Source organism: Erigeron canadensis, chromosome 2, assembly GCF_010389155.1.
Source record: "Erigeron canadensis isolate Cc75 chromosome 2, C_canadensis_v1, whole genome shotgun sequence".
In the NCBI taxonomy this organism is placed as follows: domain Eukaryota; kingdom Viridiplantae; phylum Streptophyta; class Magnoliopsida; order Asterales; family Asteraceae; genus Erigeron; species Erigeron canadensis.
Window position 1 is genome coordinate 14,701,701 of NC_057762.1, and position 15,056 is coordinate 14,716,756.

The 15,056-nt window shown below is 31.6% G+C and overlaps 1 protein-coding gene across 1 annotated transcript; it reads right to left on the reverse strand.

Moving 5' to 3' along the window:
- Positions 1-321: 321 nt before the first annotated feature.
- On the reverse strand, positions 322-14,518 carry LOC122587762 (probable serine/threonine-protein kinase At1g54610). The gene is made up of 7 exons (XM_043759928.1): positions 14,060-14,518; positions 11,940-12,224; positions 10,085-10,402; positions 5,174-5,395; positions 1,669-1,763; positions 1,110-1,218; positions 322-716 (listed from the first exon to the last, which is right to left on the reverse strand). Exons 1-7 carry the CDS (start codon positions 14,516-14,518, stop codon positions 366-368), a joined length of 1,839 nt encoding a protein of 612 aa, XP_043615863.1. The 3' UTR covers positions 322-365.
- Between the last annotated feature and the right edge of the window lie 538 nt (positions 14,519-15,056).

A 15,056-nucleotide genomic window follows, 5' to 3' on the forward strand; every position in this document is an offset into this window, starting at 1 on the left:
TAGACTCACGTATATTCCGGGCGTATATTGATTTTTGATATAAACACATTCCAACAGATATATACTATAGTTATCCGTAAAATTATAGTAATATTTAATGAATATTATTTACAATCGAACGAGTGTATTCAATTTTCGAAAACCGTCTAATGTATGTATGTTGTAACCGCGTATACCCAAACAACGATACAGTTATTGTTAATATATTTAAAGGTTATAGATAGTCACCAAAAGCAATCATGAACAATCAGACAAATAATTAAACTTTATTCGTTTTCTAGTTAAATTGTTGATAACAACTTGAAGAGATGGACAAGAAAAGAGAGGTAAAACATGAATTATGAAATGAAGTGTCTAACAAAATTCTAACGTTCATCATCTAATCCAAAGAGTTTAGATATTTTCTCAATATCTAGATGTCGAAAATCGACATTAGACATGGATCGACGGTTGAGACCATTCCGGTTCTCTTCCATGTGATTGACACTTTGAGTGATAGATGCGAGTAACAAAGGGAAATTCTTTATGTTTTTTAACGCATTAGGGTGAGCTTCAGTTCTTGCAGACCTGTCATTAGGAGGATTAGAAATGAAGGCCAGGGTAAATGGTGGTGAGGGCGCCGTTGTCATCATGTTTGTCCCTTTACTGAATGAGGCGCTACATTTTCTTTCATCTATTTCTTGGCATATTGAGTTCTTGTCAATCTGCTTCTCATACTGCATATTACGGAAGAAAGAAATAACTAGTTAAAAGTGTCCAGGTCTCAAACACATTTTCTATGGTAGATCACATGAGGAAATATCTTTTTTTCACACACAGCACACATACGTTTTGGAAGTCACAAAATGTGTAAGTCGTGTGAATTGGGTAACTATTCAAATTGGGTAATTTATTTCATGCAGTGAGGTTTGTTTGAAATCAATACAAGATATTGAAAACATAATAACTCTTTTGGCAACTTTCAACCCACTTGACATGTTTCATATGTTTCATGACCAAAAGGCGGGCATTTAAGTTCAAGAATTCGACCAATGAGAGGTTAATTAAACTTAAGTTGGTCAATTATGTTATATATCACAATCATCTCATAATTCAGAGAATGTAATTACCTCTCTAGATGATCCAGAAATTTCTGTTGAGGGTTCAGAAATGGAGGTGTTTCTTGCATGACCTTTCCGAGATCTCCCACTTCTTTGCTTAGATTTCAAGGTTCGGTTTCTGTGAGACAACTCACAAATATCGGTAATTTCTTGTCTTATATATATATACAACACATAAACATGTTTTTTAAGGTGGGAAAATCGGAGTCCTAGATAATTTAGGGGTTCGCATCAATAAAACTAAGTATAGAAACAAGTTGGCTTCGATCGACAATAAAAACTCTTTTTACAACAGGAACTTTCTATTTTATAAATAATACAGTAATGGGTGTAATAAATTACTGATTGCAAAAACTATATATATCCGTTTATAATGAAATACTTTCACTTTTTTAGAAAAATATGCAGTAACAAGTTAGAGGGTCGTTTGAATTTAAAACACTCTTTGGATGACTTTTAACCCCTTCAACCCACTTTTACACGTTTAGTTGTATTTGTAATCTGTATTCTTAACAAGCCAGGAGAATTAATTAAGCTATATTATGAATCAACTGAATAGATAACATACTTCTTTCTATCATGGAAGTGCATCGGTTCATCCTCGTCTTTGTTCATAATGGGCAAACCCGAGAGCTCACATGCTAATGGACTTGAATAGAAGAACTATCAGCAAGAATAAGCTGTTATAAACTATTAACAATAGTGTTTAATTAACGTATCAAACAGATTATTTTCCATTCTGATTGACATCTTAATTATGTTCCATTTTAAAACCAATTGCTTTCGATTCTGAGCAAATGGGCGTTCCCCTTGATCCCTTTGCATATAGTGAAGTTATGACTTATGAGCAGGAAGGGTTTACCACTGATCCAACCATACTGCTTATTTAATAGATTATTAACTCTGTGTAATACGCGAGCAAACATATAATACTAATGAAATGTTATTCTTCCATAATATCAAATATTGACGCATTCAAATAAAAGAATGATATCCACTATATACAAATAATTGTTGTATTATCTATTAAAATATCTTTACATATTAACGGCATAAAACAAAATGCATATAAAAAATATATTATTATGTGATATTATAAACGTTCTATGCAAAATCACAAATGTAGTAATCACGTTTTTAAATTTTAATTTGTGACAAAACTAAATGGATGTTTTATATTTGTTTAGGTACATAAATTTATATTATTAAATATTTGAATTGATCGCGAATATCGGTGACATACATTATCTTAATTGTATATGTAATTAATTCAATTACATTGGTTAACCTTTAAAAGCTACTATAATTATGAAAGCCATATAAAAATTTTAATATCAAAATAAGTTAATATTATCTTACCTAAAAGTTAAATACCGGAAATAAACTTTTCCTAAAATATGGTATTAAAATTTCTTTATAATAACATAAGACGTTACATATACTACATTATGAGACTAATTTAGAGACCTAACTTTTTAAAAATTATATATTCTTGTTCTGCTTAATTATTTCGTTTTTAAAATTTGCTAAATATCACAATTTTTATATTCTAGTACGTTAAATCGTGCTAAGTCCGTGATCACAACGCTTGCTTCATGTTCTATATATAGTTTATAAATTTTATTCTTGAATTTGGTTTACCCAAAATTTAAAAAAATTTTAGACTTACCCACCACCTCACATTGTGCAGATATATTTTTAGTAATGATAATGTCGAGTTAATTATTATCAAATCAAAATGGGTTAATTTACAAATTAGTTTTTTCTCCAAAGATTATTGGATATTGAATCAAAGATAAAATCATTAATAATACAAATATCTTTATCAAAATACATTATAAAGCTTTTGGTTTTTTTTTTTCCAAATAAGTAGTTAATAACATCAAAATACTCTTCTTTTTAATTCACAATTTTAAACATATATATTTGAAATACCTTTAATATTTATTTGAAATACCTATAATAATCTTAATGAAATTAATCTACGACATCTCCCTTAACTCCTAAAATAACTACACTACCCCTTTTACATCTATAAGTACACTACTTACCATCACCGCCACAACCAATCGCCGCCAACGCCACCTGTCCACCACCACCACAGACCCGCAACATTATGTATTTCTCAACCAATATTAACATTTTTTTATGACATAATATATCTATATCCATCCTAATATATTGTTTGAGTAATATGTTAGTTTTAAAAATTCAAACTTGTGACCATGACTTTTGTAGTCAACGTGTTTACCAACTCTTATTTGGAGGGTTTGGTAAAAAAAAAAGTTAATTTTGAAATTCATGTTCATAAAAATCGTAAACTTAATTTTATACATTTATTAAATTAAGACCCAAGATGTATTTGAAATTAAATAACGTCTTGTCTAAATAATAAAACAGAAAGACTTTTAGCACAATATCAATCTTAAAACTAAAAAAAGAAAGGAAAAAATAATCATCATAGTATTACATATCATTACGTATTTCTTAACCAATATTAGCGATTTCTAGGATATATTATATTCATCCTAATATATTGCGTGAGTATAATGTTAGTTTTAAATTATGTAAATTTTCACATGCGGTAAGAAGATCGAATTTATGACCATGGCTTTTACTGACTCTTTTTTGAAGAGATAGTAAAAAAAAAAAAAGTTAAAGTGAAATTCATGTTTATAAAAATTGTAAACTTAAATTCATACACTTGTTAATTTAAGACCCAGTATATATTTGAAATTAAATAACTTCTCATCTAAATTATAAAACAAAAGGGCTTTTAGCACAATATCAATCTTAAAACTAAAAAAAGAAAAACAAAAACTAATCATCATAGTATCACATATCACTATGTATTTCTCAACCAATATTAATGATTGTTTATGACATAATCCATCCTGATATATTGCATGAATAACATGTTAGTTTTAAAGTTGTAAACTTTTACATGCGGTAAGAAAATCGAACTTGTGACCATGACTTTTACGAACTTTTCTTTGGAGGAGTTGGTAACAAAAAAGTTAAATTTAAAATTTATCATGTTGATAAATTGTAAACTTAAATTTATACACTTATCAATTTAAAACTCAAGACATTTTTAAATTAAATAACTATGAACCAAATACGTGTTTTGTAACAACAAAAGTTATAAATAAGAAATTGAAACAAAATTTAACCTATAACAAACTATAAATAAAAAGGATAATGATTGGTATGCCTAATACAATGCCTAAAGATATGACTAACGGATTAAATGTTTGATACATGTATCATGTGTTTTTCTATCTTAATCTTTACCACTCATCATACAATGTGTCATGATCTTATCCTTAAGCATACCAATTAGGTCTATTTATCATTACCCAAATATAATTAATATACAATTGTTTAAACTAATATAAAAAAAATTAAATAAAAAATAATCAACTAAGAAAAAAATATTCATATAAAAAAAAAAGCAAGTTTAAATCATTTAAACCATGAAAACATAACAACATAATAAACCAAAAAAATTTAAAAAATCAATTAAAACCAATATAATTTGTTATAACTTTAAAAACATAATAATAATTTTTTTTTTTTAAAAATAAAAGAAAAGAAAAGAGAAAGAACGTGAGTCAACTTTTATCATTACTTCATTAGTTTCTAATTTGAAACAAATATAGTATTAATTAATTAGTTTATTAAAAGTTTGTTCATTTAAATTAATTGGTTTATTTAAATTAATTAAGTATAAAACTTATGAATGTATAAAGTCATCAAATCAATCCAAAGGTTACAATTTAGTTTTGCTTTTCATCTAATGGTTGTGTTTTTTTTAAAAAGAATTTAAGGGGCTATTTTATAGTTATTGGAAGATTTGTTAAATTTTATTGAAAAAGTGGTCCACTTTGTTTAAATAAGTAATCCTTTTCAATGCTTCAAAATTTTTTTAACAGCTTTGAAGTTCTCCAATTTTCTATCGTTATCCGTTCTTCATTGTCAAGATCTCATCCAAGCACATCTTATTTCTTCTCATTTCATGTAAAAATCTAAACACAAAAACAATTAATTAAGAGCAAGTACTTTGAACTTACTGGGTTTTGGAGTGCAGAAGCAGAAGTTCCACGAGACGTTGGGTCTAAAGCTAGTAGTGTGGTTAAGAGGCCAAATGAGGGAGTTGGAAAATTTGTAAATGCTTCATGGAAACTAGGGACATAGTTTTGTGGTGGTCGAAAGGTTGTTGGTGGCTTAATGGTTTTCCAGTAGTCCTCGGTTGGAGATCCACAAAGCTTAAATATCCGGTGAAGCTGTTCAACCTGCAAACAATATTACACTGGATTTACAATAAGCTATAATAAGTTAGTGATAATCAATGATTTTAGACCTATTGCTTTATGTAATGTTGTTTTTAAAAGCATTACGAAGATTCTTGCTAATCGGATAAAAGGTCATTTGGGGCATTTAGTTAGTGATAATCAATCTGCATTTGTACCGAGTAGAAGTATTTCTGACAATATCCTTTTGACACAAAAACTTATGCATAATTACCATTTGGATAGAGGTCCATCGAGATGTGCTTTCAAATTGTATATTCAAAAGGCATATGATACAGTTTATTGGAGTTTTCTTAGGCAGGTTTTGATTGGATTTGGTTTTCACCATAAGATGTCGTGGTAATATGTCGTGGTCATGGAGAAAGCTTCTACAAGCCCGTAGCTTGGTGAAACCTTTTTTCTATTTTCTTGTGGGTAAAGGTGAATTGATTCATGTTTGGCATATAATTGGTCTGATGTTTGTCCACTTAGCAAGTACTTATCGCCTAGAGATATATCTAGAGCTGGTTTTTCTTCGAATGCAAGATTAATGGATGTATGATTGAATTCACGTTGGCGTTTCCCTCCTGAATGGTCATCAAAGTTATCGTTGCCTATTCCTCCTGTTTTGGATGAGACTCGTTCGAATATTTTCTTACGGGAAGATCAAGATGGTAATTTCATGATTTCTCGGTGGGTGTTGTATGGGATAATGTTCGACCGCGTAATCAGAAAGTGGATTTGTTCGACTTGGTGTGGTTTCCTCATCGGATCCCAAAACCTGCATTTCATCTTTGGCTTGTATGTAACCAAAAACTGAAGACACAAGATCGATTGAGAAGTTGGGATGTTCATGCTTCATCTGTTGTTACCTTGTCATGCCCATTTTGTGAAGACACAGATTCACATAATCATCTTTTCTTTGAATGCCAATTTTTGTATGCAGGCTTGGTTTGGTGTCTGCAAGGAAGCGCATAATATGCATATATCTTCTGATTGGAATGCCATTCTTACTGCTTTTAAGTCATTTGGTAAGAGGAGATCGGTTAACTGTGTTGTATCACGTCTTCTGCTTGCGGCTTCAACATATTATATCTGGCAAGAACAGAATGCAAGACTATTTTTGAAGACTAAGAGATCGCCTAAGCAACTGATTGACCTTATTTTGAAGACGATTAGGCTGAAGTTAATAACTTTTCGTCTCAAAAAGACTTTGAGTGTGGAAAATGATTTGAAGACTTGGAAGCTGCCTCTTTCATTAGTTAGAAGCTGGTTTGTTTATTTGTTTCATCTAGTTGCTAGATTGATAGTAGTAGTTGTATGTGTTTCATGGATGTTTGCACGATTAGTGCATCTTTTGTAAAGCCGAAGTGACGTTTAGTCATTTCACCTGTTTATTTGTGATTTATAAAAGTTAACAAAGGGTAACCTTTTACTGAATAAGCCATAATAATAAGCTAAAAGACTTAGAAGAATTTGGAGTTACAACATTTTTCTTAGAAACCTGCTGATTCACCAGCAGTTGCTGATGAATAAAGACAAAGATGTCTTATCCGAAAGATAGGACAAAAAGAACATTACGGGATGGGTCCAAAGTGTTAGAACATGCACTTGTCAAATCAGAGTTGGACAAGTGGAATGCATCAATCCCAAAGTGAATCCATGTCTTTAAAAGGAAAGAAACCCATTAGAGGACAGTGTTCATCCAATTACCGCGCAGTAATATATATTTGTAACTTTTGTTTTTCAAATATTATTCTCTCAAGAAATCTGTCCATCGGTAGTTCTTTGTGTTTGATAAACACGGATAAATTTTGTATTTATCAAACACAATCCGCATTCAATGAAGAGTAATTTAGGATTAGAGTTTATCTTTTAATCCTTTTATTCCGCATTAGTCTTTGCAATTATTTGATTATTCATTAATAAAGAATTCCTTTGAAAATTAACTTTGAGTTCTTAAATATTCATTTACATTATTGTTAAGTGTTAATCTTTCACTAAACGATCCAGACCTACAACAATTGTTTTTCAATTCTTGAATAAACACTTAAATTATTAAAAGATGGTTTGGAATTGAAATTTAAAGTGATTATACGATTGTTGCATTTTAAACACTCTAACATATATTTGGAAAGTTATCTTAGAACCATGTGTTTGGATGCAGATAGGTTTAAATGGATTCCACTTTCCTAATGGTGGTACAAGACAAACTGGTGCTCTGTAATTAAGATGTCCCTAGTTGAAGCTTAGTCTGGAGTCAAATCAAGTCTTCACATAACATTCATTCCTGGTGAAACAGATATTGAATTGAGAAAGACTTGCACAGAGATAGAGATTGTATAACTAAAAAGCTCAAAACCAACTTGGAAAGTGCGAGAAACAGGATGAAACAACTTGCAGACCAACACAGAAGTGATAGAGTTCCAACATAGGGATTATGTGTATGTCAAACATCACCCTTTTGCTGAGTAGTCACTTCAAACACCTCACAATAAAAAACTTTCAACAAAATACTTTGGTTCCTTTTTGGTACTTAAGTAAGTAGGCTCACTTGGTTATCACTTGGATCTACGTGCACATGCTCAGATGTGCCATATCTTGTATGTCTCTCCTTAAAAGAGTTGGATGGGTCTATCTATGAGGTCACACCATTACCTTAAGGGCGTCAACTTATGCTGCAACCATGAGTTATCATTGACAAACAAGTGGTCAAAAGGGGTTCTAAGATGAATGTTAAAGTGTTAGTGCATTCAATTGATTTACCAATTTTAGAAGCGTCTTGGGAATATCTGGATGATTTGAAATGCAAGTTTCCTAGTTTTGATTTTTGAGGTCAAAAATCTTTAAAAGAAGAGTAGTTGATACATCCTATATGAGTTTTAGTCTAAAATAATAGTTTTAGATATTGAAGGTAGTAATGTGTAATTAGTTGTATGATTGTTTGAATAGTCAACAAAGGTAATTTCTCATTTCTTTTATAAATACTTGAATATGTAATAGTGATATTAAACAATCAATTTCCCTCTTTTATAATTTTCTCTCTATCAACAAGTTTTTCAAAGTATCATTAAATCTAGAGGTGACAGTTTAAACCAATTTAATCATGTAATGGTTCAACTTATGTTGTGTTTATATCTTTAATGACTAATATTGTAAAAGAAACACCGGGTTGAGAAGGTTTATTCTTAAATGTGTTTTTTGTTACACAAAGTCGTCTACATAATTTTTGTTGTAATTATGAAAATATCTCAACGAAATTTATACGGCCATTTATATATGATCCAAAAAGAGTCGCACGCGATAAATAATGAAAGGCTAATTGAATTTGTAAATATATGTAAGATATAAGAACTTTCCAAAAATAGATTTAGAAATAAGATTCGGGTTGAAACCGCGAAACGGGTCAAAATCGGATTGGACACCTAAGCACCCTGCCAACACAAGATTGACCTGGTCATGAACAAAGGGAAAAGGTTGGGGGGGGGGGGGAAGAATTTTTGGAAATTTATTTCCATCCCACATTGAAAGTCTAGAGAAACCTCAAAGGGTTTTCACCGTTATAAATAGATGATTTTTCTAAGGTTTTCATTATCCCTCTTTTCTTACTTTGAAGCACTTAGTCAAAACCTTCCTCTCATCGGAGGTTTCTGACTAAAGCTTTTCTGGTTATATTTTTTATATATCGAACAATGTTCGATTCAAGTTAAGGCTAGCACCTAGCAAGTTTTGATTATTTGTTTATGTGTGTAAACCTCTTGAGGTATCCTACACTTGAGCTCTAGTTTGTGACAAGAAGTCCTCCTCATCCCCGTGTTCAGAGCCATCGAACTTATAGAGTTTTGCTACTAAGGTTGTTAGTATTCTTTATCTTCTATATATTTATTTGTTTATCTATTTTAGTTTGCTATATTTGCATGTATGTTGATCTTGGCGTAGTTAGGGAATTAAAGTTAGTTTAATTGTTTTATTAATTATATTCCGCACTTATAATTAATAGGATTACTCTTTAATAACTAGACTAGATTAATTATTTAAACGGGTTAATTTCTATTGATTCGTTTACATAAGACTAATAAAGATTAATTAAGAATCTTCATAGTTTTTAATTAACTCGTTTTAGTAAAATCTAAAGTGTTTTCACAAAATTAAAAGTTTTAATAATTTACACTTTAAGATCTTAAGTTTTAATAAACATTTTTCATAACCTTTTAAAAGATGAAGATTCATTGTAGTTACAAAGTAGTTGTACAATTAATAAAAACCCAACAATTTTACTTGAATTTAGTAATACTATTGAATATGTAATACTATCTGATACCCAAATAATTCAGAAATTTAAAAATATTGGACAACACTGCATTCTTGAGTTGTTTTTATAATAGAAAGGAAAGGAAAAAAAAAAATAATTTGTTTTTTCCATTCTTAAGTTTTTTAGAGAAAAAAGTGAATAGAAACGAAAGAAAAATTTAACCCTTTTTAGTCCTAAAGTTTTCTGCCCATTCTTAAGTTTTCCCAACCCTCCCAACAATGCCATTGTGCCACTTTATGCACATAGATAACTCGACTCTGATGCAAGTCTGCACATTCGTAGAATATCGTTTTTTACTAATAAGTTTTACTAGAGGCGACCGCAAAAGCTTTAGAAATAAAATTTCTTAAAAAATATTAGTACTTGGTTAGAACTTTAACCTCTGTTCTTCCGGGCATTATTGGCCTACCCACAAACATTTCAGCCAAGAGACATCCTGTGCTCCAAAGATCAATACCGACTCCATAATCTGTAGTGCCTAAAAGCAGCTCTGGAGCTCTATACCAAAGTGTCACAACTCGGCTTGTTAGGGGCTGTTTCTGTTTATGAATGTAATAGTTTGCAAGCCCAAAATCTGCTATTTTTAGCATCCCATTGCGATCTATTAACAAGTTTGATCCTTTAATGTCCCGGTGTAGAATCCCTCTTCCATGACAGTGTTCCAGACCAGACAACAGCTGCTGCATATAGCACTTGATCTGTTTTTTACAAAATATTATGAAGTAGTTCCATATCAGATCTTCTAATATTAAAAACAAATGTTTAAGGATATAGTTTAGCAGTGGAAATTTTAATCCAATTACCCAAAAAAATCATTCATTTTGTTTGATTTTTCCTCATTGGGTCAAATGACAATGTCTTCAAATGTTTACAACCCCTTAACTTTCTTTATGAAAAGACTAGCATTGTACCCGCGCAATGCGGCGGCGGTGACGGCGACGGTGGTTTAATGGTGTTGGTGATGGGTGGTGATCGATGACATTGACAATTGGTGTCGAGTGGTCTAACCGTCTAAGTTGATACAATGATGATAGTGATATTTTAGAAGATAAATGTTTAAAGTGTAAATTAATTCATTAAGAGTAATTTTGGTAATATCTAATAACCCTTTCCATAAGGGTTGTTTATTAAGGGCAATCAAGTAATTTTTCATCTAACTATTTTCTAACTCTTTCATAAAATAACTCTTTCATAAAAAAGGAGTAATAGATTAGATTGTTAATATGGACAAAAACGGGTCAACCTGCCCAATATTCTTTTTTTTTTTACTAATTACCTGTCGCCTCTGATATTATTCAATGCTATCTACAATTTGGCCATAAATGCTATATGATAAGAAGAATTCATAACCATGTTCACATAGTTTCATATCATCGACTCTGTATATTAGGAAATCAACTTTAGTTCAAAAGGCCTTTATTTAGAGAATAGTTTAGTTCAAATGAACCCAAAAAAACTGTCAATGCTGCAATATTCATGTGAAGAAATCAACATGAAAATGGCAAGCATGAATGGGAAAAAGAGTGGGCCGGGTCAATTCGGGCTTGGGTCAACACAGGTAATTCTTTGTATGGTACAAACTGGTCGGGCAAAGTTGGTGTGAATCACTTTTTGTGATTTTGCCAATTTCTATTTTAATACCAAATTCTTTTACGAGTATTTACTTGTCACGAGGATCAAGGGTTTGATCCGCATGCTCAGTAAGGCTGGGGGTCATTTTCTATCTTTGGTAAAACCTAGAAGGAACCTCTCTAACTTTAGTAGGGATAAAGTTGTCTATATCTCAATCTCCCCCATACACCGTCGAATATAGTATTGGGACAAAAAACCCGCGGAAGACGGCATAAGGCATTACTTTACTTTTTTATTTTGCCATTCAGTAAAAGTATAACCCAAATCGGCCCATTTTAAAAAGGGTAATGGGGAACCCTAGCCCGGTATCACAATTGAATATTCATTGGGTCACCTCATATAAGCTATGAGACGTCAATATGATACTTCCATCCTAATCCTCACATGATTTAGGCACCTTGAAGGATTGAACCCGCATCTTTACTCACATGTGTACCTATGTTATTAATAACAGGTAACTTAAATGAATTATTGTCTGTGCCAAGCGGGGATCAAAGTTGGAACCATAAGGTCACCGAGTGTTTCCTTACCAGCCAACCAACTCAAGTAAATAGATCAGAACGAAAGCAAATTTTTGAAGATCTTAGGGTGTTTAAGGTAAACCTGTGGTTCGGTTAACCTTCCTTCCGGTTGAGAGATAATTCTGGTCAAATCTGATTGCATGTAGTCGAAGACCAGATAGAGACTATATTGCATTCTAGATGTGGCAAGACCTTCAAGCTTGATAATGTTTGGATGGTCAAGTTTCTGTAGAATGATTATCTCTCTTGCCATGAACTTCACACTCTCCGGCTCTGATGTGTCAAAACGGACTTTCTTTAAAGCTACAATCTTTCCTGTATCCCTATCTCGAGCTTTATATACATTGCTATATGTTCCATGGCCTATCTACAGTGCAAAAAAGTGGTGTTCAAATTACATAGTCTAGTACTACAGACACGAAAAAAGAAAAGAACATAAATCAATATGAGAATAGTATTATCTGATCGAGGCAGTTTTCTCTCTTTTTCTTGTATGTACAAGCAATTGTATTGTCCACGCAATCTATTCTTAAAAAATTTCCAAATTTTATGTGAATGTTCAATTAATTTTGCTCACGATATACTCCGTATCATATACAACGTGAAATAATGTTAAGTATATCATGTGAAATAAATTTTCATATAAAATCAATCTATCTCTATAAAGTTATAACGGTCTAATTTTGTTTATAATGTTTGTACTTGTATATTATATACGAGGAATAAGAATATGTAGTGGTTAGATATTTAAGCTTGGATGCACAATTTTTTATATATTAATTTTTTAATTTATAAAAAACATGAGGGTTAATCCTTTATATATTATATAATATAGAGGAAGAGTTATTTGGGAACTAACAAATAAAAAAGAATGTGAGAACAATTCTGGACCACTCATTTCTTATATTTTCTCTCTCTTCCATTAAATAAGAAAATTCACCCAAATCATTTAAAATGTTTTATTTCACAAACCGTAAATCGTTAGACGAAACAAAAAGCATGGGTAGTCTTAAAATTTCGTCCTCTTCCATTAGAGATCCAATTCGATATAATTTTGACGACTTTTTAATATTCGTTTTTTTCCCCATCGCGTTCATCTTATACATGTGTAGGTTGTAGGTTCATCCTACATATGTGTAAGATCATTGTTTTCACATGTAAATTAGTAAATGAACATATGTACACAACAATGAAGGTCAAGGGCGGAGCCCGTCAATCCATGACAGAGCCATGGTAGCCAAGAACGGAGCCCGTCAGTCCATGGCGGAGGAATAGCGGCTAAGGGCGGAGCCCGTTAGGTAGATCACCCCTCACTGGTCACCCCCAATGACCTATCACTCTCTATGACCTATCACCCTATGACCTATCACCATCTATGACCTATCACCCCCACTAGCTTTGGTTTATGAATATCCTTAAGGGCGAAGCCCGTTCCGAATCATAATTTTTGTTCAACCTACACATGTGTAAGTTATGTGTAACTACCAAAAAGAAAACAAAAATTAAAAAGTCGTCAAAAGTATATCGAATTGGATCTCTAATGAAAAATGACGAAATTTTAAGACTACCCATGCTTTTTGTTTTGTCTAACGATTTACGGTTTGTGTGTTAGAACATTTTGAATGATTTAGGTGAATTCTTATATTTAATTGAAGAGAGAGAAAAAGGAAAAAAATGTGTAGTCCAGAATGTGTATTGAGTTCTTTTTTTTTAGGAGTTCTAAAAAAAACTCACCCCATACAATACATAGTATATATTATATAAGACATTTAAAAAATTAGTATTTGGTGGGTTTTACTCCAAACTTAGATATCTAACAACTACATATTCGTTTTTTAATTATATATATAGGTGGGGTTGTCTCGTACCAAATTTGAGTGAAAAACTCCTCATATCTCAATTTTTTATTCCCTAAAAATGATAAGGGCCAATCAATTATTTATTATACAACATTTAAAAAATAGTGGGTGAAAAGTTTTCACCGAAATTGAGTATAAGACAACCACATTTACTTTACCCATATATGCTTAAAAATTAAATCATAACATCAAGTCATCAACCAAAAATGTATTTTTACTAACACGGTTGTGCACGCGATAAAAGTGCATATATGAGATAACAGTTCACGTACATCCATGTAATCGGCATCATAAGTCTGATACAGAAAAGAAAAGAAAAGAAAAGCAAAGTAAAACAACTAACCTTGGCAAGCTTATCATAAGAATCGGCAGTTTTAGAAACCAAATTAGCCAAAACATTGATTGGGATATTATCGACAAGCCATTTAGGCCATCGTCCATCGACTAGTTCATCTGAACTAATTTTCTTAAGCATTCTTTGAGAAACATTCCCAATTCCTTGCCTACTAATTTTCCTTAATTGATCATTCTCATTTTCCTTTAATCTGCTTGTATTACCATTATCATTAACATTAATATCATCTACGTTAACATGATTACTTTTCACACTACTGTTCTCCATATCGATGACAGGCAATACTTCAACTAAGGAAGAGGATTTGTGTGAAACAACATGTTTGGCACTTGCAGCTGTAACATACTCATTATTAAACTTCAACTTACTAAGACTGGCACTACCTCCTCCACCACATGATTGTTGGTGATTATAACTTGGTGATGGCTTTCCCTGGACACAACCCATTATATGTATATTATATATTTTGATCACTACCGGAACAGAAACCAGTAGTTTACTTGAACAAACAAACGTACACACACTACACTATGTACGCCAATGGTGAACTGATCGATGATGATTGTATGAATGAACGAATGCTATTTGGTTGAGAGAATCAAATGAAGAAAAAGACAGATTGGTTGATGAAGGATAGGCAAAAGTTGAATGAAGGCCGGCTTGAATGATGTGATATGGACAATAACGACGAGAAATGGAATCCATGCATTATCGTTAGCATAAGTAAGAATAATAATAATAACAGGGTGATCCTAGAGAATATCTATATCTAACCCTTATAAAACATATTAAAACTCTATTTTAATTAATTTAGGCAGTTTTTTCAATATCCCACTATTACCCTAATTCACACATTACCTCTAATTCTATATTTCTAAACACAATCAGACAAACACCCTACCATGATCTAATATACGGTAACTTTTTTCTCTCCTTCCTATTTACACACGCAAATCAATTCTTCCTTCATTGTATTATCATCACT